General features: G+C 36.4%; 1 protein-coding gene across 2 annotated transcripts in view; it reads left to right on the top strand.

Moving 5' to 3' along the window:
• Nucleotides 1-27803, top strand: part of UHRF2 (ubiquitin like with PHD and ring finger domains 2) — a 71810-nt gene that overhangs the window by 816 nt on the left and 43191 nt on the right. For both annotated transcript variants that reach the window (XR_014056803.1, XM_081500614.1), the window contains exons 2-3: nucleotides 6282-6515; nucleotides 14660-14919. Coding sequence is in view for 1 of the 2 variants with exons in the window: in XM_081500614.1 (XP_081356740.1) it covers nucleotides 6282-6515; nucleotides 14660-14919 (494 nt within the window). In the remaining variant the exon portion in view is untranslated. The remainder of the gene's footprint in view (nucleotides 1-6281; nucleotides 6516-14659; nucleotides 14920-27803) is intronic.

Below are 27803 nucleotides of genomic sequence, written 5' to 3'. Positions count from 1 at the left end.
CCTCCTTTCCCGCGCTTGGTGGGGTCCGTGGCCCCAGGAGGGCGGGGAGGGCAGCGGGCTCTGGCGGCCATGCCGAAGTGCGGGTGGGGAGGGCAGGAGGCTCCGGCTCCCGGCCGTGCTGACCCGGCTAACGGCTCGTATCTCTTCCGTACCTCAGCCGCGCTGCCGACTCCCAAATGGGAGGGGAAACTTACATATTGCTCCCTATGGGGCACAAGATTCTAAGTCTGCCTCCTCACTGTGGAAGGGATTTGTATACACTGAAGATTCGAAGGGTTTCCAGAACTTCTGCTTCCCCACCCCACCTCCTTTCCTAGAATCGAATCTGTCGTAGGGGAGATTAGAGACCTGCTGAAGAAGCTATTGGTGTAACCCGGGACCAGGCTTAAACTGCCCAGTTTGGGCCACGGGGGTTGTTCGAAGAGTGAAAAGCAGTACAAAAGATTTGTTTTGCTCTTATCCTTCACCTTCTAATAGAACCCTCACCCAAGCTTTTGACACAGTAATTGGAGCATAGCCAGCGGTACACACTTGAAGGCTGAAAGTGTTTTTTGGCGGTGAGGTTGCCTGTGGGCGTCGCTGGTAGTTGAACGGTATGGCCTTGGTCTGGCCCATTCAAGATTTTTCCTACTCACATGGTCTGTATCAAGAGACTCAGACCCGTCCTGTCTTTATCTTTTTCTTTTTTAAAAAATGTTAATCAACTAAAGAAGTTGGCATCCTCCAGCTGATCATAGTTTGGCTCCAATCCTGTTGTTTGAAATAAGTGTAACTCTCTTTGATTTGGTAGAAGTAGCCTTTTTTTCCTACAGCTTAGTGTTTGAAAGGAATATTTTTCTCCCCTTCGTAGGCTTACCGTTTGAAACTGTCCAGAGATTGTAGAGTAATGAGATTACACTCTGAGAGAGAAAGAGCCATGTATTGTTTTAAGTAAGAAATATCATGGGCTTCCCAGGTAACTGGGAATGCAGGGGACACGGTTTGATCCTGGGAGGGGAAGAGCCCCTGGAGGAGGAATTGGCAACCCACTCCACTATTCTTGCCTGGGAAATCCCATGGACAGAGGAGCCTGGCAGTCCATTGGGTCACAAAAAATCGGACACGACTTAGCGACTAAACAACAACAGCAAGATAGTATTAGTAGTACTAATTAGATAGTATTGCATCTTTGATAGTAATTAGTTTTATATTGATCTTCTAGTGTTTGACTTACAAAAACAGCTGTTAGATTTAAACTTTGCTTTAAAAATAAATGTATGTGTATTAAACACTATGCAACTTTATATCGCTGTGCCTCCTGTGGCTAATACCTTTTTTATCTTTTGATCAAAAGTGAAAAGCATGTAATCAAGTCTATTGGATTTTATTTTCTAGCTGGGGACAGTAGTACATAAATTCCTAGGATACTTTTAACTTCACCAGAGATAGAAATGAAGCATGAAAATGTATTCCCAGGCAACACCTCTTACCTTCTAATAATAAAAATATGATAAAAAGAAAATGTGCACCTGGCTGTCTTGAGGGAAAGGAAGGGATTGTGATGAATTCAAGGCAACAGAGTACATTTTCAGGACACCACAAAACTATTCCAGGCTCATGGGAAAACTGTTGAATATAACAACCTTATGTACCTCTTAGCCCAGGACAGTTGTTAACTCTCTCTCTTATTTCTCTATAATGGTAGACAAGGAGGAATTAGGAATGGACCTTGGCTTGCTACTTAGTTGGAGACAGAAGAAAGATAGTGCTCCAGGTGTTTATTTACAAGCTGACAAGTAGCCATGGGAGTGATTATTATCTCTATTCTCCTTTGGAAATACAGTCTACAGTCCTTGGACAGGATAGTGTGTCTGTAGTAGGCTTTTATTGGATTGATGTCACAAACTTGCCCTTATCCTGTAAAATGCTCTTTTGAGAGTCAAAACGAGACAGGGCAGAGTAGATCAATAGATAGAGTCAAAATGGAGAGAGAGCAAGGCTGTAAATTCCAGGTAAAGTAGGGTAACCTCGTTTGGATATGCTTCTCTGAGAAGCTGAATTTGTACCCTGGAGGTTGGAATTTTTTTAAGGAAGAGTTATATTGGTGAATCTCTAAATCTTTGAGAAGTCAGAGGTTTGTGCTTATTAGGAAAACACACTCCTTCCTCAAGATACTTACTGCCACATAATGAAAAATGTCATATATAAAAAAACATTTACAGTGTCCATGATGTAAATTGCCTCCCCTTACACCTTTGTATGTTAGGTCTCCTGCTTTTAATCTCTGATAAACATCAGAATCACTTGGTGGATATTTATTATAGATGCTCACCTCACCCTAAAATTGCAAGTGGTTGAATTTAACAAGACCCCATGGGAGATACTGATGAACACCAGAGTTTGAAAATGCATTTTGTAGGAAGTTAGCCTCATACTAGTTTCTTACTGTTCAAAGTATGGTCCCTGGATCAGCAGGACCAGCAGCATTAACTTCACCTGACCAGCCTCACTGAACTAGAATCTGTATTTTAACAAGGTCCCCAGGTGGTCGGTATGCAAATGAAGCTTGAGCAGCACTGTAATTGTGTGATTGACTACTTTTGAGAGTCAAAATGGAGAGAGCAGCAGTCAGGGCTGTAAGTTCCAGTTAAAGTAGGGTAACCTCATTTAGATCTTCTTTGAGAGGTTGAGTTTGCTCCCTGGGGGTTTGTTTAAGAAAGAGTTGTATTGGTGGATCTCTAAATCTTTGAGAATCCAGAGCTTTTCCTATTCTGAAAGGATTCTCTTCCCTCTTCTCTTCCCTGTACCACTGTAGGAACTCTTAGAGTAGACTGTAGATGTGAAGCATGAACCAGAAGAAAGACAGTTTCCTTTTGTCCCTGTACTCAGTTTTCACATGCAGTACAAAGTAAAAGTGTTTGCCTACTTGAAGGAGCGGGCGTGTGTGTGTGTGTGTGTGTTTTGTAGTATATATGCTGTGAAAGATCGATGAAAATAATGGTCTCCACCTGCATCCCTTATCAGTAGCCTCTTGGGAATAACTTCTCTGCCTTCTGAGCCACTGCCATTTGGTGTTTGCTTCCTAGTTTTCCCTTGCATCACAGTTGTAATTCTTACTGTTACCTATAATTTCTTAACTTAAACCCAATTCAGAGAAAAAAATTCTAAGACCATCCCTGCCTCTCTAATATAAGTTCTTCAGCCACATCTTCTGGAATGGCAGTTCTCAAACATTTTCTGCTATGAGACATTCATTGGTTACATGCCTGAAACTCATAAGTGTAAGTTTCAAATTACCAATCTGTTTCTCCCCTACTCAGCATAATTTAAGTACAGGTAATTTTCAGTCTATACTTTTGTTAAATTTGGGAGGACTTTAGTACGTGTTATTCATTTGGCTGCATGGCTCCTGGAGAAGGGAATGGCTGCCCACTCCAATATTCTTGCCTGGAGAATCCCATGGACAGAGGAGCCTAGTGGGCTACAGTCCATGGGGTGCTGAAGAATCAGACATGGCTAAGTGACTTTCACTTTTGGAATCTTAGTTCCCTAACCTGGGAGTGAACTGCCCTCCACAGTAGAGTCCTAACCACTGGACCACCAGGGAATTCTTGGTACTTTTAAAATAACAAATCATTCCAACAGTCTTGGCAACTCTGCACAATAGCAAAACTCTGTGGAACTTGCTATGTGGTGGATGGATAATCACTATTTCAGGAAAACTTCTGAGAGTGCCTATGAATTAGGAAAGGATTCATCATCTGGGTAAAAGTGGCTATCCTAGCAAACATAACTGATTGAGGAAAACTGGTTACAGGTTACTGTGGGCCTGATTTCTATTATACGGCTTCGTACAGGTATCTTCATTTTGGGGAATGCCCTACCAGTTAATTTTCATGTTCTGTGCTGTTAGTGTTTGTTTTTTTTTGGATGAAGTGGGGATGCTGTTGGAGACAGGCAAAGTGAAGATGTGAACGTGTAGTTTTTTGCTTACTGAGGTTTTCCCAGTAGTTGAGGATTAGGAGTTCTTGTTTTTCTAATCAGATAAGCCATGTTAACATCCTATCCTGATAAGGGCTTATCTGCTTACTGACTTGGGAGACTCCTTAGACTTATTTGAAAGAAGCATGTTAGCTAGTCTGTTAGATAATGTCTCATTTAATTCCACTATTGTGAAATTTTAATTTCTCTCCCTTGTTCTGTTTAACAGTTGTGAACACCTGTGATGTGTTCAGTTCAGTCGCTCAGTTGTGTCCGACTCTTTGAGAGCCCATACACTACTGCACACCAGGCTTCCCTGTCCATCACCAACTCTCAGAATCTGCTCAAACTCATGTCTATCAAGTTGGTGATGCCGTGCAACCATCTCCCATCCAACCATCTCATCTTCTGTCATCCCCTTACCCTCCTGCCCTCAATCTTTCCCAGCATCAGGGTCTTTCCAATGAGTCGGTTCTTCGCATCAGGTGGCCAAAGTATTGGAGTTTCAGCTTCAGCATCAGTCCTTCCAATGAATATTCAGGACTAATTTCCTTTAGGATTGACTGATTTCATCTCTTTGCAGTCCTGTAATGTGTAGGATTGTTCTAAGTATGTTTTGGATTGTTTGAATTAAAGGTACTTATTTAATACACTAGTACGTTTGTCATTCAAAGACAGATTTTTATTCTTGTCTTCTTTGGTTGACTTCTCACATACGACCTTATTGTGTTAGAGCTGTGGATGGTGACAGATACTACATACAAAGGGAAAAATGACTAGGGATTAAATTGGTTGTGTTTCCTGGGAAATGATAGTTGTGAGCTTTAAGGAGTTTAGTGAAATGGCCAACTGAATTGTATAAAGAAACAAAATGGAGACTTAGTTTTCTAGCGCTTCCATAACAAAGTATCAAACTCTAGGTGGCTTAGGAGGACAAATTTTGTCGGGCAGTTCTGTTAGCTGTAAGCCCAAAGTTAACTTGTCAGCAGGGCCATGCTATACTCGAGGGGAGAATCCTTTCTTGCTTCCTTTAAACAGCTTCTTGTTTTGATAGCAATCCTTGGTGTTCTTGGCTTGTAGATACATCATTCCAGTCATGTTACTGTTTTCTCCCCATGTTTGTCTCCCCATGTTTGTGTGTCCTTTATGTACAGTTGGGAAGGTCCCCTGGAGGAGGAAATGGCAACCTGCTCCAGTATTTTTGCCTAGAGAATCCCATGGACAGAGGAGCCTGGCGGGCTACAGTCCATGGGGTCGCAAAAAGTTGGACACGACTGAGCGACTAATACTAATATTTGTCTGTCCAAATTTCAACTTCTTATAAGGACACTAATCATAATGGATTAGAGTCCACCCTTATCTAGTTTTAACTTGATGACCTCTGTGAAGATCCTTTTTCCAGATAAATATGTTCACATTCTGAGTTACTTGGGATTAGAACTTCAGCATATTTGGGAGGAGTGATGGTGGGAATGGTGGATGCAGTTCAGTCCTTTATAGAAACCTTGCCAAAATATAGATAAGTTACAAGATAATTTATTCACTAGTCATCCTGGAATACATTTCATAATTCAACTTGATCACCTTTACAGAAAACTTTGAGCAAGTTGGAGTAGGATGAGCAAGTATTGTAATCATTCCTGCTTGAATTTTTTTCTACTTGGTTTTTAAAGTTACTGTTTCAGAAAGATAAAATGGTTAACTAAATGTCTTTATGAACACAAAGTTCATATTGTGAATTCACTTTGAAAATTCACCTTTTGTTTCTTGTAGTGGATTCATTAAAATACATAGAACTTGTTGAAGATTGAGTTTTTCTGCCTACGTGATGAGGTCACAACAGCAATGATAATATTTGGTTTCAGTGGCTGTCAGTTTTCCCTATAGTTGACATAGAATGATTCCTAAGAATTAATTGAGGTTCTGAGAAGATGCTTCCCAGGTAGCACAGTGGTAAAGAGTTTGCCTGCCAATGCAGGAGACACATGAGATGCTGGTTCAATCCCTGGGTTGAGAAGATCCCCTGGAATGGGAAATGGCAGTCCACTCCAGTATTCTTGCCTGGAAAATTCCATGGACAGAGGGGCCTGGCAGGCTATGGTCCATGGGGTCGCAAAGAGTCAGACACGACTGAGTGCATACACAGACAAACTAGAAGATGCTGACATCAGAGGCCATAGGAATGGCTTCAAGATCACTAAATTGTAATGCTGGGAATTTTATAGTAATAATTTGACTAGGGCATTTGGGTAACTAAGGATGTAAAAAGGTTGAGTTTTGAGAGAAGCATTTTAATCTTTTTCTGTCCTTTTTTTTTCCAGTTGGAAAATGGATATACTTTATTTGACTATGATGTTGGACTTAATGATATAATTCAGCTACTAGTTCGCCCAGACCCTGACCTTCCTAGCACGTCAAAACAGACTGATGTACAGGCCAAACCCTATTCTAATAGTCCACCTAAAGTAAAGAAAACCCCAAGGGTGGGACCTTCCAGTCAGCCGTCTACATCAACTCGTGATTTTCTTATTGATCCTGGCATTGGACTATATAAGGTATGTTGTCTTCCTCGGACTTCTTGTTAATTGTGAGAATATAGATGTGTTCTCTTCAGGATGTTGTGAATAAGTAAACATTGATTGCCATTTGAAAGTAAAGATTGGGGTTGTTAATATTTTAACTTTTAAAAGTAATATTGAAAAAACGGTGAAAGTTGCATAGACAAACTATACTCAGTGGTTCAGAGCATAAAAGCAAACACCTGTGTAATTCCACCAAGGATAAGTAGTTGCTTTCTGAAGCCTCTTATATGCCCCTACCAGAGTACATCTCACTCTCTCCCCCTCAGAAGTAAACTGCTTGTTCTGACTTCCATGATCATTTCATTTTTCTTTAGTGTTACTAGTTATGTATCTCTAAACATTTTGTTTTGCCTGTATTTGAAATTTTTCACATGTGGCTGTATTTTTTCACTGTTTGTATTATTCCATTTTATTAACATGCCATAATACATTTATCTAACCCATGATGAATAGATATTTGGGTTGTTTCCAGTTTCAGCTGTTATAAACAGTGCTGTTTTGAGCCAACTATGTGTACCCTGGTACACACGTTCAAGAATTTCTTTAGTAATTTTTACCTAGAAATAAAAGTACTGGTGGAATTTCAATGGAAACTGTATCTGTAGACCAGCTTGAGGAATTGACATCTTTACAATGTTGAGTCCTTCATTATTGAAATGATAGATGTCTCCACTAATTTAGATCTTTGACATCTTTCTCAATTACTTTCCTCTTTACATACCTTTGATTTATTTCTAGTAGCTTTGTTTTTGATGTTATTATAAATGGATACCTTTTAAAATTAGTTTGTTTGCTATATAGAAATGTGATTGATTTATTGACCTTTGTTATCTAGCAACTTCTTCAAATTCTAGTAAATTTTGTAGAAATAACTGACACTTTTGCTTCATCTTTATCCTTATATTTTTTCATAATTCTTAATGGTTGAGGTAAACTAGGACCCAAACTTAATTTTTCAGAGCTTTTTCAAGGCTAAAAATTAAAGATTGGTAGACAAAATGGATTACTTAAGAAATGCAAATCGAGATCTGTGAAAAAATGCAAACAGATCCATAAAAATGAAGAGAGTCAAAACTGGTGAAGAGGTGTGTCAAAGCACCTGGCCTGGCTACACTACACTGAATTGCTTTAAACCCATAAAGAATAATAATGATATCTAAATTGAGCCACAGGATTTTTAAAAAAGGAAAGCTTTCATTTGTTCTATAAATTTTGTATAACACTGATACTGAAAATGTGATTATAAAAGCACATTAGTATCACTATATATTGATGTAAAATCTAAGTTATAGTTTGCAAATAAAATAGTAACTATAGATTAGAGGAACATAGATTGACCAGGTGTGGTTTGTCAGGAAGTGGGATAGTTTATTGTTAGGAAACATTTTAATATAATTCATCATATTAATATAACCAAAGAAAACAAATGATCTAATCTGTTTTCTGCATCTAAATAAAAATTTGAATTTATTTCTGATTAAAAAAAAAAATCCTTGGTAAGAGGAACAGATGGAATAGATGAATATTTTAAACCATACCCAGCATCATGCTTAATGGTAGGGAAAAGCCACAAGGATTCCCATTAAAGATAGAACCAGACAAAGAAGCCTGTTAATGCTATTGTTTAACTTCTTTCTAGAAGTTCTAGATAATACAGATAAGCAGAAAACAAAATATTATAAAGGCAGTCAGTACTTAGGAATACCTGGTAAGCTGAGAAAATACATAAGAGCATTATGAGCCATCAGCAAAGTGGCTGTTTAAATATCAATGGCTTTCCTTACTATGGTCATTTAATAAAAGAAAAAAATTATAGTAACAAAGCAAAAGTCTGGGGATAAACTTACATGATATATACAAAACATATAAATTAATGCCCTATATAATGCTCACAGTTCAGATCGAATTGTTAATATTGAAAGCGCACTTGCCAAATTGTCTATTTCACTCATTGGTTTCATCCCTCTTTCAGCTACCAAAACTTTCTACTTGATAATTTTTCACATTATTTTAAAAATAAAGTTGTTATTGTAGAACAGTTTTAGATTTACAGCATAGTTGGGAAGATACTGCAGAGTTTCCATATATCCCACACCCGGTTTGCCCTGTTAACATCTTACATTGATGTGGCACATTTGTTAGAATTAATGAACCATATCTCCTTAGCATTTATCTAATGTCTTTTATGTTCCAGAATCCCGTCTAGGTTACCACATCACATTTACATTAGTTTTATACTAAATAGTCATCTCCTTAGGCTCCTCTTGGCTGTGACAGTTTCTCATACTGTTTTTGATGACTTTGACAGTTTTGAGGTGTCTTGGTCAGGTAGTTGTAAAATGCAACGTTAGAATATGTTTTCTTCATCGTTAGACTGAATTTACATACTTGGGGAGGAAGAACACAGAGGTAAAGTGCTATTTTCAGTGACATGTCTAGGGCACTATACTGTTGACATTCTATTTTGTAATTATTTAAGTTTTAAATGAATAGTAACTTAGCATTGTGAACCTTAATCACCTGGCTAAGATAGTGTTGGTCACGTTTCTCCACTGTCAAGTTATTCACCCCCATCCCCTTTTGCATACTGTGTTCTCTGAGATTAAGTCACTATATGGAGCCCACTCTTAACACATTATTGACTGGAGGATCTTTGCAGCAACTAAGGCCTGTGGCTGGCAATTTGTTATGCAAGTGAATATTGAAACATCCCTGCTGTGGTCAGTAACGTTCAGGTAACAAAAAACGTACTCTGCATCTGTGTTTAATAAGTTGTTAAGGAATGGAGAGTTAAGAACTCTCCATAGTTAAAGTTAGATTATCTACAAAAGTAGATTATCTACAGAAGTTATTAAGATTTCTTTTACATGGGAGACTTGTATCCTCTTCATTTTTTTCAGTCATATATTTACACTAGTATGGATATTTTTTCTGCATATGGAAAATATGCCCCTATTTGGGGTTTCTTTGATTTTTGTTTTGTTAAAACCTTTCTTTCTGGCACTAGAAGGTGCTCCAGGCTCATCTGTGTTTTCTGCCCCAGTCCTGCAGTCAACTGTTTCTCTAAGGAGCCTTAGTTCCTTTAATTGGTGAATGATATTGGAAGCTAACACCTAGGATTTAGATATGCTCCTTGTTTCTGGCATGTCCTTGTTTTTAGGGCCCTCAGCTGACAGCAAGGAAATACATGTGTGTGTGTGTAATAACTTCTGTATATCCACATATCTATAAATATTTATGTAACCATCTTTGTATATATTATGCTTACATTGTTACATTTTAACTTTTTGTAATGTAAGGTAACAGTTTAGAAGCTACTACTTTTGACCTGGTGTGTTTTGGGCCATGTAAGTATGAATGTGTTTTCATAGGAGGACCAGATTATATATCTGCAGGTCTGAGATTAATCAAAGTTAAACTGTTAAGGACAATTTAAATTCTGTTTAGCACACTTCTCAATACCCAACTATGTCCCTTCCCCCAGTCTAATTTAGAAGAGCATCATGAGAAACTACTTCTCTTAGCAGATCTTTGCATTTTATTTTCAGTGTTCGCACTTTGCTGTCATCTATTCCTGGTACTTGTTTTTTTTTAAACATCTTTTATATTTCATATTAATACATAGTATAGATGTTAAGGACTTGAGCTTTCAACTTTCGTCAGACTTGGTTTCAGATTTCAGCTAGGCCATCTTCTGAGTTGGACAAATTTGGCAAGTAAGTACATTGCCTCTCTTTCCTCATTTAGAAATACACTTGGAATCTGGCACTTAAACTCTCAAAAGGCTAGTTATTTGTAAAGTAATGTGTTTAGTCAAAGCCACATTTAACCTTCCTTGTTAGTAAAAGAGTGCCAGTACAGATTTACTTGGTTTTTTGGATGTAGCTCAGTAATTGTTATAGGTATTTGAAATTTTAACTAGTGACTTTCATATAAAAGGAATTATTTCTGGATAATTCAGTCATTGAATGTTAAGATATTTAGTATGTAGTTGTACTAGGCACTAGAAATGATGGGTAAACAGATGATATTGCCGTTGCATGGAATTCATGGAATTATACTAGATATTAACTTCTTTTTGGGCTAGCCTGAAAATGCTTAGAGGTTGCTACTTTTAAGTTTGCTTTGAATTTTGTCTGTTTTCCTTAGAGCAAGTCTTTGAATAGTAAGTATATCAAAATTTCATTGTTGTGTCTGAATTATTTAAAATTTGGGAAATTTTTTTTTCCTCTTTTCATGAATTCTTACCTATGTAATTTTTGGTTTATAAAGATTTTGCTTTATGGATGAGCAAACAGATTTAAGGGCTTTCCCTTTTGCCTAAAAATATTTTTGGACCTCGTGATTAGCAGGCATAAAAAGTATACTAAAGATTTTCAGGTAAACATACATAAAACAGACTATATCATTTAAACCTTAAGTTGCAATTTGAATTTGAAGTTATTATCCAATATCAGTCTTGTTTTGCCTTATTTGCTAACTTTGAGCAGTATTTGGTCAGTTGTAGCTATCTTTTCATGTGTAGTAAGAAACTAGATATCACTATCATGTTTGGAGAGCCTTTGGAAAGTAGTGCAGAGGGAGGGGGTCCGTTTATTCCCATTGTACAACATGTTGAATTACTGACTCTAGGAAGTAGTTTATTTTCTGAAACCAGGTGGACTTCTGATGCCTAAATTGGTGTTCTGGTTTTTGTGGAAGCTTTGTATGACTCACATCAGGTCTCGATGTTGAAATGACTCATTCTGGCTTAAATAATGACTGTTCAGCAGGCTGATAGTAAGCTTTTGGGGTTTACCTAAGTGTGTGGCACTGTTAAACTTTTTTTATTTGTCTATGCTCATTGTAGCAAATAAAGGAAAAGGAAAATTATCAATAATTACTAAGTAAACATCATGAATTTCTTAGTATTTCCTGTCTTTCTAAAGTACTATGCTGCTTTTTTAAATCTTTTTGGTCATGAAATGTAATAGACAATACAAATATGAGTAGAACTTAACAACCTATTATAAAGTCATTGTCCATAAATACTACTCAAATTAAGCCATAGAATAATAGTACCCCAGGAACTTCTCATGTGCCCCCTCTTGATTAAGCTCCCCTCTCCCTAGTTACCACTACTACCCAAACTTCTATGGTAATCATTTCTTTGCTTTTTATTAACTTTATCCTATTATTACTGTTAAACAACCTGATAATAACTTTTAACCTATGTCTACATCCCTAATTTTTCTCCATCTGAACTTTAGGTAAATAGAACCATATTATGTTTTGATTTGTAACTCTGAAGAAACATGGTATAGAGAGGAATCCTGTTCAGAGTTAGAGAAACCTTTATTAGCTGCCACTCCTAGTGGTATTGGAGAAGGAAACGGCAACCCACTCCAGGATTCTTGCCTCAAATCCCATGGACAGAGGAGCCTGGCAGGCTATAGTCCATGGGGTCGCAAAGAGTCAGACACGACGGAAGCAACTGCACTGCACTTCTAGCTGTATATCTCCTGAGGGCAAGTGTTTCACTTCTGAACCTAATTAGGAAGTAAGAATGACTTTGTATTGTAATTTTTAAAGGAGATAATGTATTTCCTAAGCATGGTATAATAAGACTAAACTAAGAGCTTTAATAACTCTTAACATTGAACATATATTGATAATTAGTGGAAGGAGAGTTTTTTTCATTTGTTGCTACTGTATTGTTGCTAAGTTAGCACATTATACAAATTGTCACCTAATCTCAATACACTGCAGAGTATGTTACTTTGTAAAAGAAGCTGAGGCTGGAACAGGTTAAGGAATTTGTTCAAGGTTACATTTAGTAGGTGATAAGCAAGGACTTAAACCTAGGTTTATGTGCAGAGCTTGTGCGTTTTCCACAGAACATGCAAAACTGTAGCTAGCTATGGTAAACCCTCAAGTATTTGCTGTTGGTGCTATTTTATTTTTTAATGATTTTTCCTTTCCTCTCATGTGTGGAGCTTTTGTTTGGGGTGTTTTTTTTAATCAAATACTTCGACACGAAAGACTCTTTTCTAAATGTGGCTGATCTGTATATCTCAAAGACAGTACAAGTTTGGTTCCAAATGACTGCAATGAAGAGAATACCTCACTAAAGCAAGTAACACAAGTTTTTGGTTTTCCAGTACATACGAAAATTACATTATACTATTCTGTAGTCTGTTAAGTGTACAATAGCATAATTTCTTTAAAAAATGTACATACCTTAATGTAAAAATGCTTTATTGCTAAAAAAAATAGCCATCATCTGAACCTTCAGTAAGTCATGATCTTTTTGCAGGTAGGGTCTTGTGCTCATGTTAATGGCTGCTGACTGATTAGGGTGGTCATGGCTGTGGCAATTTCTTAAATAAGACAAAAATGAAGTTTGGCCACATTGATTGACTCTTCCTCTCACAGACAGATTCTCTGTAACATGCAAGGCTTTGAATAGCATTTTACACACTTCTTTCAAAATTGCAGTTAACCCCCTCAAACCCTGCCACTGCTTTATCAACTAAGTTTATATAGTATTCTAAATCCTTTGTCATTTCAACAGTCTTCACCAGGAATAGATTCCATCTCAAGACACCACGTTCTTTGCTCATTAATAAGGAGCAACTCCTTATCCATTTGCTTCACTGTGGGATTATAGCAGTTCACCACATCCTCAGGATCCATTTCTAATTCTAGTTCTCTTGCTATTTCCATCACATCCGCAGTTACTTCCTCTATTGAAGTCCTGAACTCCTCCAAGTTCATCCATGAGGATTGGAATCAACTTTTTCTAAATCCTGTTAATGTTGATATATTAGCCTCTTCCCATAAATTGCAAATGTCCTTAGTGGCATCTAGAATGGTCAGTCCTTCCCAGAAGTTTTCAGCTAACTTTGCTGAGATCCATAGGAGGAATCACTATGGTAGCTGTATCCTTACATAATGTATAGCAATGTGCAATAGCAAGAACATAAGCTTTAAGGTGAAGGTGTCTTCAGATCCTAGTTTTGCATTTTATTAACTTCCATGTGGAGCAAGTTAACTTGTCAGAGCTTTTGTTTCCTTATCCTGTAAAATATAATTTATTAATTATTAAGATTGTTAAACCTAACTGAAGTAGACTTGCATAATATCTAGTATATAGGTATTAACTTTTGCTATATACTCACCCCCACCCTACCCTATATGATACCTTCAAGTGGTCTTAGATTCTCAGAAAGAGCTAGCTTGATTAGGTGATGATCTTGTATTAGTCATGTCATTTTTTTGTTTTTAAAGACTTAAAGTTGAAGGGACTTCTCTTGATTATTGCTCCTGAAAGGGCCTTAACCTTTAGACCAATTCCTTCAGCTTTTTGACGACATAATTTTTTTAAAAACCAGCTTCTTTAGGTAAATCTAAATTTCTCTGGTGTACCTGTTTTCTGACACCCTGTTTTATACCTTGTGTTAGATTGTATGATTTAGTTCTGGATCATCCGCTAGAGTTGACTACATATATTTTTCATCTTTATAGCTCTGTTCTCTTTATATTTGTCCTTTGAGGAGGTAAATAATGCATTTGCTAGTGAATTACTGTTGGTGAAACTTAACCCCATTTTGTATAGGTAGGTTCATTAAATTCTTTCCTTTGTACATATGCACAAGTTCCTCTTTTATTTTTTTGCTTAATACACTTTTCCGGTTGATCTGACTGTAAGTTATCTGAAAGATTCTGAAGAAATTAATGGAGCAAAGTAGTTTCATAGTCACAATACTCTATTTTGTTGTGACATTCTTTTGTTGTTGTTGTTGTTGTGACATTCTTAATGAATAACAAGCCAGGATGACTCTTGGGTACACAAGAATTATATTTTAAAAGTCTAATATAGATAAGGATAAGGAATAGTTAAAGAAAATACCTATTTCACTGAAGGATATTGGGAGGAAAGTTAATTTTCATATTAGTAAATAACAGATTTGACAGTATAATCCAAAAGAATAGTTTTGTTCTAATCTTTGAAATTACTTTAAACCTTTTTATCTGCAAATATTAACCGTGATAACTCTCGAAATAACTTGAGTTATATTAAGGTTTTTGAAGCAATAGATGAATTAGCTTCATTAACTAATTTTAAACTTTTTTAGGTAAATGAATTGGTGGATGCCAGAGATGTCGCCCTTGGTGCTTGGTTTGAAGCACGTATACATAGTGTTACTAGAGCTTCTGATGGACACTCACGTGGCAAAACTCCACTGAAGAATGGCAGTTCTTGTAAAAGGACTAATGGAAATGTAAATCATAATTCCAAAGAGAACACAAAAAAATTGGACAATGTACCCTCTACATCTAATTCAGATTCTGTTGCTGCTGATGAAGACGTTATTTATCATATCGAGTATGATGAGTAAGTGCTCATGATATTGAGGACTTCATTCATGTTTTTGTTTGCAGAAGCAAAATCTCCCATTTCAAGATTGTTTTCAAATAAGTCTTTCTGAAGAGATCACCTAGGAGTCATGTTTGGTCTAGTACCATTTGTTTTTGTTTCTGTTTAGTGGTTATAATATAATAAGAGCTCCTTAACATTCAGCATTTGGCTCATAAGTAGTTTGTTTTTGGTATCCTAATACCCGGCTTAATTTAATATGTAAGGTCTCTCTGTCTGGTCCTCTGGTATGTTAGGGCTTTTGCTATGCATTTTAAGAATGTTTTAGAAAGTATATAATAACATGGGATGTAATAGTCTTTAGAATGGAGTTGAAATATTTTCTGAAAGCTATTGCTGAGTTAATTCACATAAAATACATATAAAGGGTACAATTCACTGTCTTTAATATAACAGGAGTGAGCATTATCACAAACTAACCTTAGAACACTTTTATTTTCCCTCCAAAAAACTATATAAGCAGCAATCACTTCCCAATCTCCCTCTCCCAACCAAATGTTTTTAAATGTTCGTGTGAAAACAGTATTAAGAACTTGCTTTGGGGGCCTAGACTCTAACACTGAATTATCATTTTCCTTACCTATTTTTAAAATCCTACTATAAAATTTACTATGGTGAAAGATTTAGTATTTATTCAACACTGCATAAACTTTTAAGTCTTCACTCAAGTGATGTCTTCATATGTGTAGAAAATACACAACCAAACCTTTTATCAAGTGTAAGTTCAAGATTCTAAAACGACTGTGATTTTTCTTACAAAAATGGTATAAAAGACTTTGGTGTTGACACATATTTCCAGGATACCTGGAAAGGGCTCAAAAGTAGATCACTTTTATCTTTTCTGATACTACTTAGGGCTCTGACTAAGTTGCCAATGTAGCTTATTTCAAATGGGCCAACATACTGGTTTTGTTTTTTTTTTAACCATGGTAGATGATAATAGAACTGACAGTTTAAATGAGTATTAAAATGTGGGATTGGCCAGGACTTGCAATATTGGTAAATCAAGGCTGGGATAGAAAGGGATTGGAGTTGGTAGGTTAACAGTAACCAGTCTCTGAGTTTATGAGTACCATGGCAAAGAGGCAAGATACCGCATTAGTGGGGGACTTCAGCTATCTGTGTATCTGTTGTCAACAAGTAGAGTTCTTGATTTGTTTTGAGTGTTTATTTCTTAGAGAAAAGAACTCAGAAACCAGCTACTTGGGACCTAATTCTGACCCATAAAGGAGTTATTATTTGGCCCAAAATTAATAATTGTATAGAATGCCACAGTGTAGAAATAGGGTGAGTTTTAAACACTAAGTGAACTAAGGCTTACTAAGTTTTTACAGGTTTAGGGGCTCTTAGTTGGTTTTGGAATAAGACTTTCCAAAGGATAGGCCTGAGTTTGGTATAATATTAAAGCATAAATCACAGTATCTTAGCATTTATTTGGCTATTTATTTATTTATTTGGTTGCACCAGGTTGTGGCATGTGGGGTCTAGTTCCTTGACCAGAGATGGAACCTGGGCCCGCTGCCTTGATAGCATAAGCCACTGGACCCCCGGGGAAGTTCCTGGCTATTTTTTAATGTAGGAGAAATTTATCGTGACTAGAGTGAATGTTAATAAAAGGGAGTGTAAACCCAGAATGCATGAGAAGACTAAAATTATCTGTTCAAAATAATTTCACAGGATGGAATTATTTCAGTACCGGCAACTTAAGGAAAATGGTATCTGAACTTTGAGAAATAAAGTATCATAAGCTTAGTGGTAAATATCACTTACATCTTCAAAAAGAACAAAGGACTATATGAAATAAAATATGAAGTAAAATAGATGAGTTTCTGGATAAGAGTCCCAAATAACAAAAGGCTGGTATAAGCACCTAGAAAGACCCATGACCCCATATGAATGTGATGACAAATCTTGTTAAAATTTCATTCTTCATGGTTATCAGAAAAGTTAAAAACTATAGTCAAGTTCATGTTAATTTCAATAACTTATTAAACAAGTTCTTACTTTCTTGCATGGAGGATGCATTGACAAGAGACTGGCATATATAGCTTAACAGTAGTAATACAGATTCTTACTCAGTAGTAAGCTACAACTTAGTCAATAGAATGTAGCTGTCAAATAGTTACACTGTAGGGTGTTTGATTAGAAACAAGATACCTAGAATAAGACTGGGTGTTCTGTTGTACTGGGCTGATTATTCTCTACTTGGATATCTTTAGAACTCAAAATGTAAAAACATCATGAAGAATAACTGAAAGAACTAAGTATTTAGCTTGAAAAGACTGGGATCAAGATAGCTTTTATTTTAAAAGCTCTGGGAGGAAGTTCTGTACAACACAGAAAGTAGGTTTCAGGATAACCTGGGCTTCCCAGGTGGCGCAGTGGTAAAGAATCTGCCTGCCAATGCAAGAGATGCGCGAGACATGGGTTCAGTCGCTGGGTCGAGAGGATTCCCTGGAGGAGGGAATGGCAGTCCACTCCAGTATTCTTGCCTGGAAAACTCATGGATAGAGGAGCCTGGTGGGCTACAGTCCATGGGGTCACAGAAGTTGGACACGACTGAGCATGCACACAGTGCAGTTTAGGATAACAGAAACTTCCTACCAACCAGATCTCTAAAGATAGAGAATGGTCTGCCCTGAGAAACAGACAAAAACAAACATTGACCATCTTCAATCTTAGATGGGGGATTACTAAATATATTACATTGCAAACAGAAATAATCCAGTCATTCTAACTTTAATTTTCACTTTCAAAACATTATTTGTCAGACACTTTTTTGTACTTAATAGATTCTAAGTACATACAGGCTGCATTTATGATTCTGATCTAGTACTATCATTTCTTAGTGAATTAATTTCATTTTTCTCATAGAATAAGTTGAGAGTAATCTGCTTGATTATTTCCAAACTCTGAGTGCAGCAGTGCATTTTGAACAACTTGTCATTTAGCCATAGCAAAGGGGTATGATACTTGGGACCAAGGAACCTGTCAGAGGAATTCTTTGGGAATATGCAATATTTGTCCGTTTAAAATGGTGGTGTTGAGAAGTTAGTTTTATGGTGACCCACAGGTCCTAACATATAACCAGACCAGAGTTTAAAACAATTTTTAATCTATGAGAAGTGACAGGCATTACAGATTTATGATATAACTTATAAGGTCCACGGTTTCACCAGTCTAGCCCCAAAAGCCAGATGTAGTAGTTAACATTGTTATAGAATCTAAATGAAATCATGTGTTGCCTAATCTTACTTCATTTTTCCTCAAAATTATAGCTACAAATATTCTAAGTTCATAAAAAGCAGGTTATAGTAAGATTTATTTGAAATGTTTTAAGGTTTAAGAATTCTACTGTTTGTGAGAGTCCCTTTTCTATAGATTCTTCTATGAACATAGACTGAATTTAGAGCTTCTTACTACAAATAATGTAAAGCAAAATCATGGAGTTAACATCAGAGTGCCTGATTTAAAAAACTTATTTGTGTGTGGTTTTTTTTTTTTTCATGATTGTTGTTCTGACTCATCTAGCATCACCCTTGTCTGAGCAAGGGTTTTGTATTTTTAGAGTTAAACCAACCCATTAAGTACTTTGGGAGAAAGAGTTGGCAGTATAAATACTAAATCTAGACTTTAGAGATTTAGATCCAAAGGATTCTTAAATCTTTTGTAAAGTTTTTTAAATTCTTAGAAGCAGCTATGTTAAGACAAATCACACAGCATTCAATTTGCCCATTTAAGTGTAAAATTCAATTTTTTTTGTTTTTAGTATATTAACAGGATTGTACAACAGTCACCACAATCTTATCAACAGGATTGTACAACAGTCACCACAGTCTAATATAGAACATTATCATCTTCCAAAAACCTCATACCCATTAGCAGTCACTCTCCATTCCCCTACTCCTGCCCCCACCTCCACCAGCCCTTTTCTCAACCCCTCTCAGCCATAGGCAATCAGGAATCTTCTGACTCTGGATGTGTATATTCTGGACATTGCATATAAATGGAACCCTCTAATGTGTGGTCTTTTGTGACTGGCTTTTTTTTACTTAGTAAAAGTGAAAACGTTCATCCATGTTGGAGCTTGTGTATCAGTACTTTATTCCTTTTTATTGCCAAATAATTTATTGCCAAACCACAGTTTACTTATCCATTTATCAGTTTATGGGCACTGGCGTTTTCTACTTTTTGCTGCTATGAATCTTCATGTACTATTTTTTGTGGGGGCATTTTAATTTTTTTGGTATGTATGTGGCAGAGGGATTGCTGGGCTGTATGGCAGTTAACGTTTCACCATGGGAAGAAGTGCCAGACTTATTTCCAGATGGCTGCACCATTTTATATTCCCATGAGTTATGTATGGAAGTTCCATTTTCTCCATATCCTCACCAAAAGCTTAACCACTTCTCGATTAGAGCCATCCTATAGTGTTGGAGTATAACTGTATTATACTATATGTATATATTTATATGTATTTGTATGTTATATGTATATATTTACATATATTTATGTTATATATATATATATTTGTCATATTATAGTATTGTAGGTATAATTGACCTACAACACTGTATCAGCTACAGGTGTTGAACATAGTGATTCAATATTTCTATACATCACAAAATGATCTTACTCCTAAAATGTGTTTGTTGGAGAAGGACTATGCCTGATTGAAACTTTTTTTCCCTAGTGATATTTTGGCAGAAAATAAAAGGAAGGTAATACAGGCAATTAAAAATGCATGAAGTCATTATGGTCAAAGAAAGAGAACATGAAAATTTCCTTTATTTCCTAGTAATATTGTGCTGTGTATTTCCATAGCTTTCTAAAAGTTGTGTTTATTCTCATTAGTTACACTCTGTAGTTATTTAAGGCTTAAAATTTTTAAGGGTCCTAAACATTTAAATTCACAAAGCTATAGCTGCAGTCTTGTGAGAGTAGAGATCCCAAAGCTATTGTGATGAAGAGCCATGACCTTGACTGAGGTGGAAGTAGACTTGAAAAGGGGCAGTCAGTTCCTTAGCATTTCTAGTAGTTTAATATGTCTATAGTGTAGCTTACAGGTACTTACTTACATTAACTGTTTTTTAAATTTAGGTTTACTTAATTACACTAACTTATGTACCAGACTCTGAGCTAACTTCTTACTTGAATGTTCATGTAATCTTTAACATAACTATAATGTTATGTTAACTCCCATATGAAGAGACCAAGACTTATGTAACTTGCTAGAGGTCACATATGGTCTGACTCCAGAGCTTAAGCGTTAACCAATATGCATTATTGCCAATGTGCCTAAACATGGTATGTGTAATTGGTAGTAGCCTATGTGACTTCAAAGGTCAACCATTCTGTATGACCTAAAGACTTGCTTTCGACTCTGCCAGGGTTTTCAAGCAGACAGCACTCATACAACTTTGAGTTCAATCCTGGGTATATAAGCAACTGAGGGCACACTATTGAGTATAATCTATACTCATCACTTGGCTGCTTTATCAACAGATAAAGGCTTAAGTCCTTACCCTGCTTTTGTATTAAGAAACATCTGTTCCTTGTGGATTTGGTTTGCTGCTAAGCCACTTCAGTCGTGTCCGACTCTGCGACCCCATAGACGGCAGCCCACCAGGCTTCCCCGTCCCTGGGATTCTCCAGGCAAGAATACTGGAGTGGGTTGCCATTTCCTTCTCCAATGCATGAAAGTGAAAAGTGAAAGTAAAGTCACTCAGTTGTGTCCGACTCTTCGTGACCCCATGGAATGCAGCCTACCAGGCTCCTCCGTCCATGGGATTTTCTAGGCAAGAGTACTGGAGTGGGTTGCCATTGATTTGGTTTAGATTCATTTTAATTAGGCTAGTGGTCCTCAACCCTACTTCCACGTTAATTGTCTAAGAAGCTTTAAAAATATCAATGACTAGGACCTACTCCTAGAACTTCCTGTATGATTGATCTTTGGGACTTCCAGGCATTGTTGTCTAAAAAGTTCCTCTGGGATTCTAATATGTAGCCATAGTGAGAACTATGGCCTTTGAACAGTGGTTCTCAAAGTGTAGACCTGGCTGGGAATGTCAGCATTATACTTGCTAGAAATCCAATTCCTTGTACTTACCCCAGATATAATAAATTGATCTCTGTAGGTGGCCCTACAATCTGGGTTTTAATATGTCCTCTGAGTGGTTCATATGTATACTCAAATTTAAGAACCACTCACTCATTGCCTTTTGTCCTGCCTTATCAGTTGCTATCACACACCTGCCTCTAAAGACCAATATGAGGGAAAGGAGTTGATATGACAATTTAAATATAGTAAATATATTAAAGACTGGAGATGATATACAATGCCTGAGGAACCTGAGTGTTCATCTTTTAGTACCTATATAGGTGGCATTTGGCTTGTTGATTTTTCCATTTTTGTTTTCATGTAGATAAAGTTGTTAGTTAAGTCTTTTTTCTATTAATAAAAGACTTGTATTTCATTCAAGCTAAATGATCTATATCATTTAAATGAGGGCCCATATTCCACTATGCAGTCTTCATCTGTGCCAACTTGGCTAACATAGGGAAGCAATGTCCATAACACGTTTGTAGAGAATTTATCTTTCATGATATGTTGGCAATTTTTTTGTTTATTCTTTTTATATATCTATGAATGTATATATATATATATTTTAACTGAAGGATAATTGCTTTACAGAATTTTGTTGTCTTCTGTCAAACCTCAACACGAATCAGCCATAGGTATACATATATCCCCTTCCTTTTGAACTTCCCTCCCATCTCCCTCCCCATCCCACCTCTCTAGGTTGATGCAGAGCCCCTGTTTGAGTTTCCTGAGCCACACAGGAAACTTCCCTTGCCTATCTGTTTTACATATGGTAATGTAGTTTCCATGTTACTCTCTCCATACATCTCACCCTCTCCTCCCCTCTCCCCATGTCTGTAAGTCTATTGTCTATGTCTGTTTCTCCACTGGTAATTTTTTTAGCCAGTTAATGTTTTATTTTGAGTTTTGTGGCAATTTTAGTATGTTAACATCATTCCCATACTGTTTCTTTTGACTTGATAATTTCTCTGAATTCCCCCAACTTGCACTTCCTCTTAAGAACTCAACGCAGATCATATAAAAGGAACATGGTGGTAGTATTTGCAGAATTAGCTCCAGAATGACTGTTTAAATGTATACTTTATTTCTTCTCTCTGTTCCATCAACCATTAAGTATTGGTAAATTCTGGAGTGGGGGACAACACTCTATAGTAGTTGAATATTTGCTCTGAGATCTAGTCCTGGCTTTCTTTTTGAATTACATTCTAAAATGCATCTGTGGTTTTAAGACAAACTTCCTGAATTTGGCTTCACATTGAATTAGATCTCAGAATCTTCCCATATACCTTCCTGCTTGTAAGGATTCAACATGTACCTTTATAGGTCATTTGAAAAGGTGAATTTGGGAATACTAGTTGTGTTAGTGACATTTTTTAAATGCTCCGTTAAACATAGTGGTCTAATTTAGAGATCTTGGTTTATAAATTGGAGCTGATTTCTATAAAGAGAAATGTAAGTTAGAAACCTCTAGTAGTTTGAACAAGGAAGTATATATCTAAAGAGGGAAAATGTTTATGAAAGTTACTTTATTTCTATATCTTAATAATTGTGTATGGCTAGGCAAAGTTGAAATCTTGAAACATGAGTGTTAAGAGTTTTCATAATGATGTGAAAATTACCATATAAGCTTTCATGTTCCATAGTGTTCACAGTTAGAATAGAAATGTCGGTTTACCTCAGAAACAAACTTCTTATTGTGAATTTTTAGTAAATTATTCTGGAGAACTCTTTTTAAAGCATAGTTCAGTAATTCTCTTTAAAACAATGCTGTGTGCTAGGCACCATACAAGTACTTTACCTGGATTATTTCATGTAATCCTTGTAAAACAATCAATGGAGTAGATACTTTTCTAAGTGTTAAGAGGAAATAACTGAGATTTAGCGAACATACCCAGTATTGAATAGTTGATAAGAGGTAGATCGAGATTCGGAAAAGCACATACTTAGAACCACACTACCAGACTACCTCTCACTTTGAGAGAAGCCTGCTTATAAAATATTTTAATATATAAATAAATATATATATAATATTATAAAGCACTTATGTTTACATATTTTAAAAATTTCTGTCAGTCTCTCCAGTTATACTTTCACAGAACAGAAACCTTAAATCAATAAACAAATACCTAGGTGCTTTTTTTTTTCCTATAAGGAAAAATAGATTATTAAACTGCTGTTTTTAACAGTGTCAAGGCTCTACCTATGGGAATGAGATCAAATGGAACTGTTAGCACATCACTTAGGACTTGGAGGGTAACTTATGCTAGGCTACAATTAAAAGCCCATCTGGCGAATCTCTTAGAATAATGTTGTCATTGCCACCAGCAGTCTTTTTAAGATTTTTTTTTTTTTTGAGTTATTCTGAGCCTGTGGTGCATGCTTTTTGAGTAGCCTTAATTATGGCTACTACAAATAGAAGTCAGTGAGCCAATTTTGAATAAAATCAAGTGGTATTTTTAAGTAAAAGTTGTTCTATAAAGTAACAAAACTGATTTTCTTGAATGTATTGATGTGATCTGTTTCTAAAGGAGTGTCAAAAATGTTTGAATGATTTCTGGGTTTTCACTGGAGGAAAGGAGTATGATTTTTAAAAATCAGGTCAGAGTGTCATGTTGATCTTGAGTAGGGAGCTGTAAAGGAGAAGTTAAGTTTCAGAACCCTGGTGCAGTGACAAGTCTGCTTCATTGTTTCTTGGTTGTTACTGACACGTTTGCCAAAAACTTAGAAAATTTCCTCTATGACTTACAGTGTTCTGAATGGATAAAAATCAAAAGGAGGGCAGAAGAAGTTAGATCTTTAACCTTACTGTTGTTATTCTCTTGTGTTAAAAGATAACTTAAGTGCTTAGAAAAATAACTATAAATATTAGTTAAAATGACTACGGATATCAGTTGATTTCACTTTTTCAAATTTATACATCATTCCTTTATAGTAGTATTTCTCAAAGATGGTCAGCAAAACTGTGGATTCACCCAGGTAAGGTGTCTATAGTGCAGTTTCCTGAGGGCTGTGAAAGCCCCACTCCCTGCATTGGGTTGGCCTGAAGTAAAGCCCAGGAATCTGCTTTTCAAACAGGCAGCCAGGGCCTTGTTAAGTATGTAGATCATTGGTTCCGTTATAGGCTGCATAGTTTTCAGACATTAGAATCAGAAATTTGGTTTGAATTCTAGGTCTTTGGTTAAGTTTTTTGCTTTGCTTTGTTTAAACTTTCAGCTTTAATTTCCTCATTTGTAAATATCTTCTTGACTGTGTTCTCTTTTTCCCCAACAACCTCGAAAAGTATCCAGTAATAATAGTCAAACTTTCTGCTTTTTATTTATTAATAAGATCAAGTTATTTTGGTAAGTACTCTTAAATAATTTACCTTTGACATAGGTATTTGTTAACCTAATTACATTGTTTTCACAATTAAAAGTTATACACCATTGTTAACATGTTGTACAAATGAGTTTTATTTCCATGTATGTATTTAAGTCCTACTGTAAGCAGTTTTAAGTAAGTTATTTTTGTCTGTGAGTAAGCTTTACATTTAAGGTGTGAAAGTTAGCAGTGCTACTTATTAGATTAAAAAATGCTCTCTTTTTGCATGTAGTATGACATTAAAGATTTGCTAAACTAGAACATGCCTCCAGATGAATGTTGTCCTTATTTAAGCATTTTAACCCCAGGAAGCCATGTTTTGAAAGAAGGTTTCAGAGATAGTACTTTGCTTAATACAGTTTGAATCTTATAAAATGATTAGTTGGCTTACAAGTCACCTAAGGAAATGTACTTTTACTTTCTTATAACAAACCTGTTGTAAAAATTGTGCTTAATCAATTTCCTTGTAGTTTAATTCCCCAGGTTTTACTCGCTGATTTGCTAATTGAGAACACAGTTGGATTTTGTTAAAATGTCACATAGTTCAGGATCATCAAAAGCATATACTGAAGGATAGCTCTAAAAGATACCTGAAGAGTATGTAGAGCAATGAAAATGTTACGGGGAAGAAAAAACTTAGGGATATTTAAGGTTTATCTGAGAAGATAGACTATATAACACCAAAGTGTTTCTCTACTCTCAAAGATGCAAAGTAGCTAACTAGAATAGTTTGTCTTACATCTCTATTAGGGTAATAACTTGACTTCAGGTTCTGAGAACAGGAGGGCATGAAGTGTAATAGAAAAAAAAGAACCCTAGTCTCATCTTTCCATATCTGTATGTAGGCTCATGGCACAGTCTAGATAAAGTCAGCTTTGATATGTTCCTACCTCTCTGCTTCAGATTTTGAGGGACATCTTGAGCCCTGTTTTAGAATTGTTTTTAAGCTTCCAGCACTTTCCAAAATATTTCATGCAGTCTCCTGCAGTCTTCCTCAATGCCAGTGGTGGAAGAAGTCAGTACTTGGACCAATTTGTAGTGCTTATCTTCAGCCCTTTGATGCCATAGGAGGCAGGGAATGCTGTGTTAGAGACTGCTTTTTAAGAACGCCAAAAACATAAAGTACCTTTTTCTTATCTCTGTATAGAGTTCTTCATTGCCACTTAACTATCCTAAAACACAATGATCATAGTTGATTTATTATATTTTTTCAAGAGCTTCAGTTATATAAAAGATTTTTTTATTTAATGAGTTGCATGTTTCCAAACATTTGTCAGCTTGTTACATCCCAAACACACCAAAGTTTGAACATGGTACCTGCTTCTTAATGAAAACTTGGTATTTTACAGTGTAAGTTGTGATAGAAGTATGCACACCTAGCTTTCAGAATACTTTAAGTTCTGAGAATATAAGGTAGAGAAGATAATTCTGTATTCCTGAAGGAGGAGAATGCTAGGATACCAGGATAAGGAGGTAGGAAATATGGTGTTACCTGAGGGTAGACTAGTATGGGTGGAGTGTAGAAGATAAGATACATGGTGAGTAATAAACCAAACTAAAGGTGAATAAAGGTTTCCAGTTAAATGTGGCAGATTAAGATGCATGTTTGTCTTCACTCCTTCTTAAACCCTCCTAGAAGACAGTAAAAGAATAAAGGCATAAGCCCCTGAGGACAAAAAAAATGTGGTAGAAATAAGACACAGAAGAGAAAACAACAAACTTGAAAGGTAAGAAGCTAATGGGTAAATGATGCCTAACTTAGCAGGCCGTAAAGAGCTGAAACCTGAGTGTAAGCCAACAACAAGCAAGTACATTGGTGTTGAAGAACCTTAGGAAGGTTCAGATCTTGGATTTACCAGGTACTTTGGAGGTAGGCATATCCATGGGGTGACAAAGAGTTGGACACAAGCGATTGAGCGCACACACACACACGGAAAATGATGAGAACAAAAAGATTTATTTATATGAAAGAGCATTTTAATCACTTCTACCACATTCAAGGCTTAAGCCAAGAAAGAGGAAAACATGGTATTTGGGAAATAGGAGTCAACACAGGAAGTAATGATAGGAGATCCCAGCATGATATCAGTGAGGAGCAAGCTGTCCAGATAAGACTAGGACACAGGTATCTAGAAAATGTTTCGCAACCCAGAAAATTAGTAGAATACCTGAAATGTCTGAACACAGTGGAGTTTTAACAGCTGTGGCAGAATGGGGGTAATTAATGGTGAAAGTGAAAGTGTTAGTCACTCAGTTGTGTCTGACTCTGTGACCCCGTGGACTGTAGCCTACCACGCTCCTCTGTCCATGGAATTCTCCAGGCAAGAATACTGGAGTGGGTTGCCATTTCCTTCTCCAGGGGATCTTAACAACCTCAAGATTGAACCTGGGTCTTCTGCATTGCAGGCAGATTCTTTACCATATGTAAATAGAAAACTAAGCAAGTAGCAACCAAAAACAAAAGTTAAGCACACAATAGAAAACAAAGCTGTGGAAGAGAGGATGTGTAATTAAAGCATACTTCATTAGTTAGCTGTGAACACTTATTAATATTTAGTCAAGATATAAAGAAAAAATACTGATATATACAAACAACTCAGTTTGTTCAGTGTGTTTAAGAGCAAGCAAGTTCATCAATCCTTGCAAGAGTCTAGAGCCAGGTGATCAGTTTAAGTCATGCTTCTGCTTCTTACTTCTTTCCAAATAACTTCTCTGCCTTGTCTGTAAAATGGAGATAGAATAATATCTATCTCTGTCCTAAGAGGTAAATAATGTTAACACTTAGAGCAGTACCTTGTGTTAGTAAAGTATAAGAAAGAGGAAGATGGAGGCAAATGAGCTGTACATGAGGGGTGGTTAGAAAAAGTTTGAAGTAAAAAGCAATTTAAGCACGTTGCTTAAATGTAAATGTGGAGGTGAACAAAAATAGCTAAAAGTTAAACAATTGCATCTGTGGAATAGAAATCAGAAGTGTGGTGGGCTGTAACCGGAGGCTGTTTGTCCTCAATGTAAGCCTTGAGTATTAACTTTGAGCTTCGTACACCTGTAGGAAAACTTCAAAAAAGTGGGAAGATCCTTTTGTTTGAACTTGAAGCACAAAGCATTTTATTTTTTATTGTAGAAATCTTTAAACTTATGCAGAGGTTGAGGGAAAGTATAATGAACTCATCACCTGTTTTCACTCATTATGACCTCCTGGCCAATTTTGTTCAATCCCTGCCAGCATCCCCAGGCACCACCACTGGATTATTTTGGAGCAAGTCCTAAATGTTAAGTGTTTTCAACCAGAAATATCCTTAGCAGCTATGGTGGGCACACTGCTCAGATCTTCAAGACAGAACTTGCTGACCTACAGGGAATGATTGCAGTTAACTGACAA

This window comes from Giraffa tippelskirchi, chromosome 1 (genome assembly GCF_054371585.1).
Source record: "Giraffa tippelskirchi isolate mGirTip1 chromosome 1, T2T-mGirTip1v1.2.pri, whole genome shotgun sequence".
NCBI lineage: Eukaryota > Metazoa > Chordata > Mammalia > Artiodactyla > Giraffidae > Giraffa > Giraffa tippelskirchi.
Note: the sequence above shows the minus strand (reverse complement) of the source record. Positions and strands in the feature narration are given on the sequence as shown.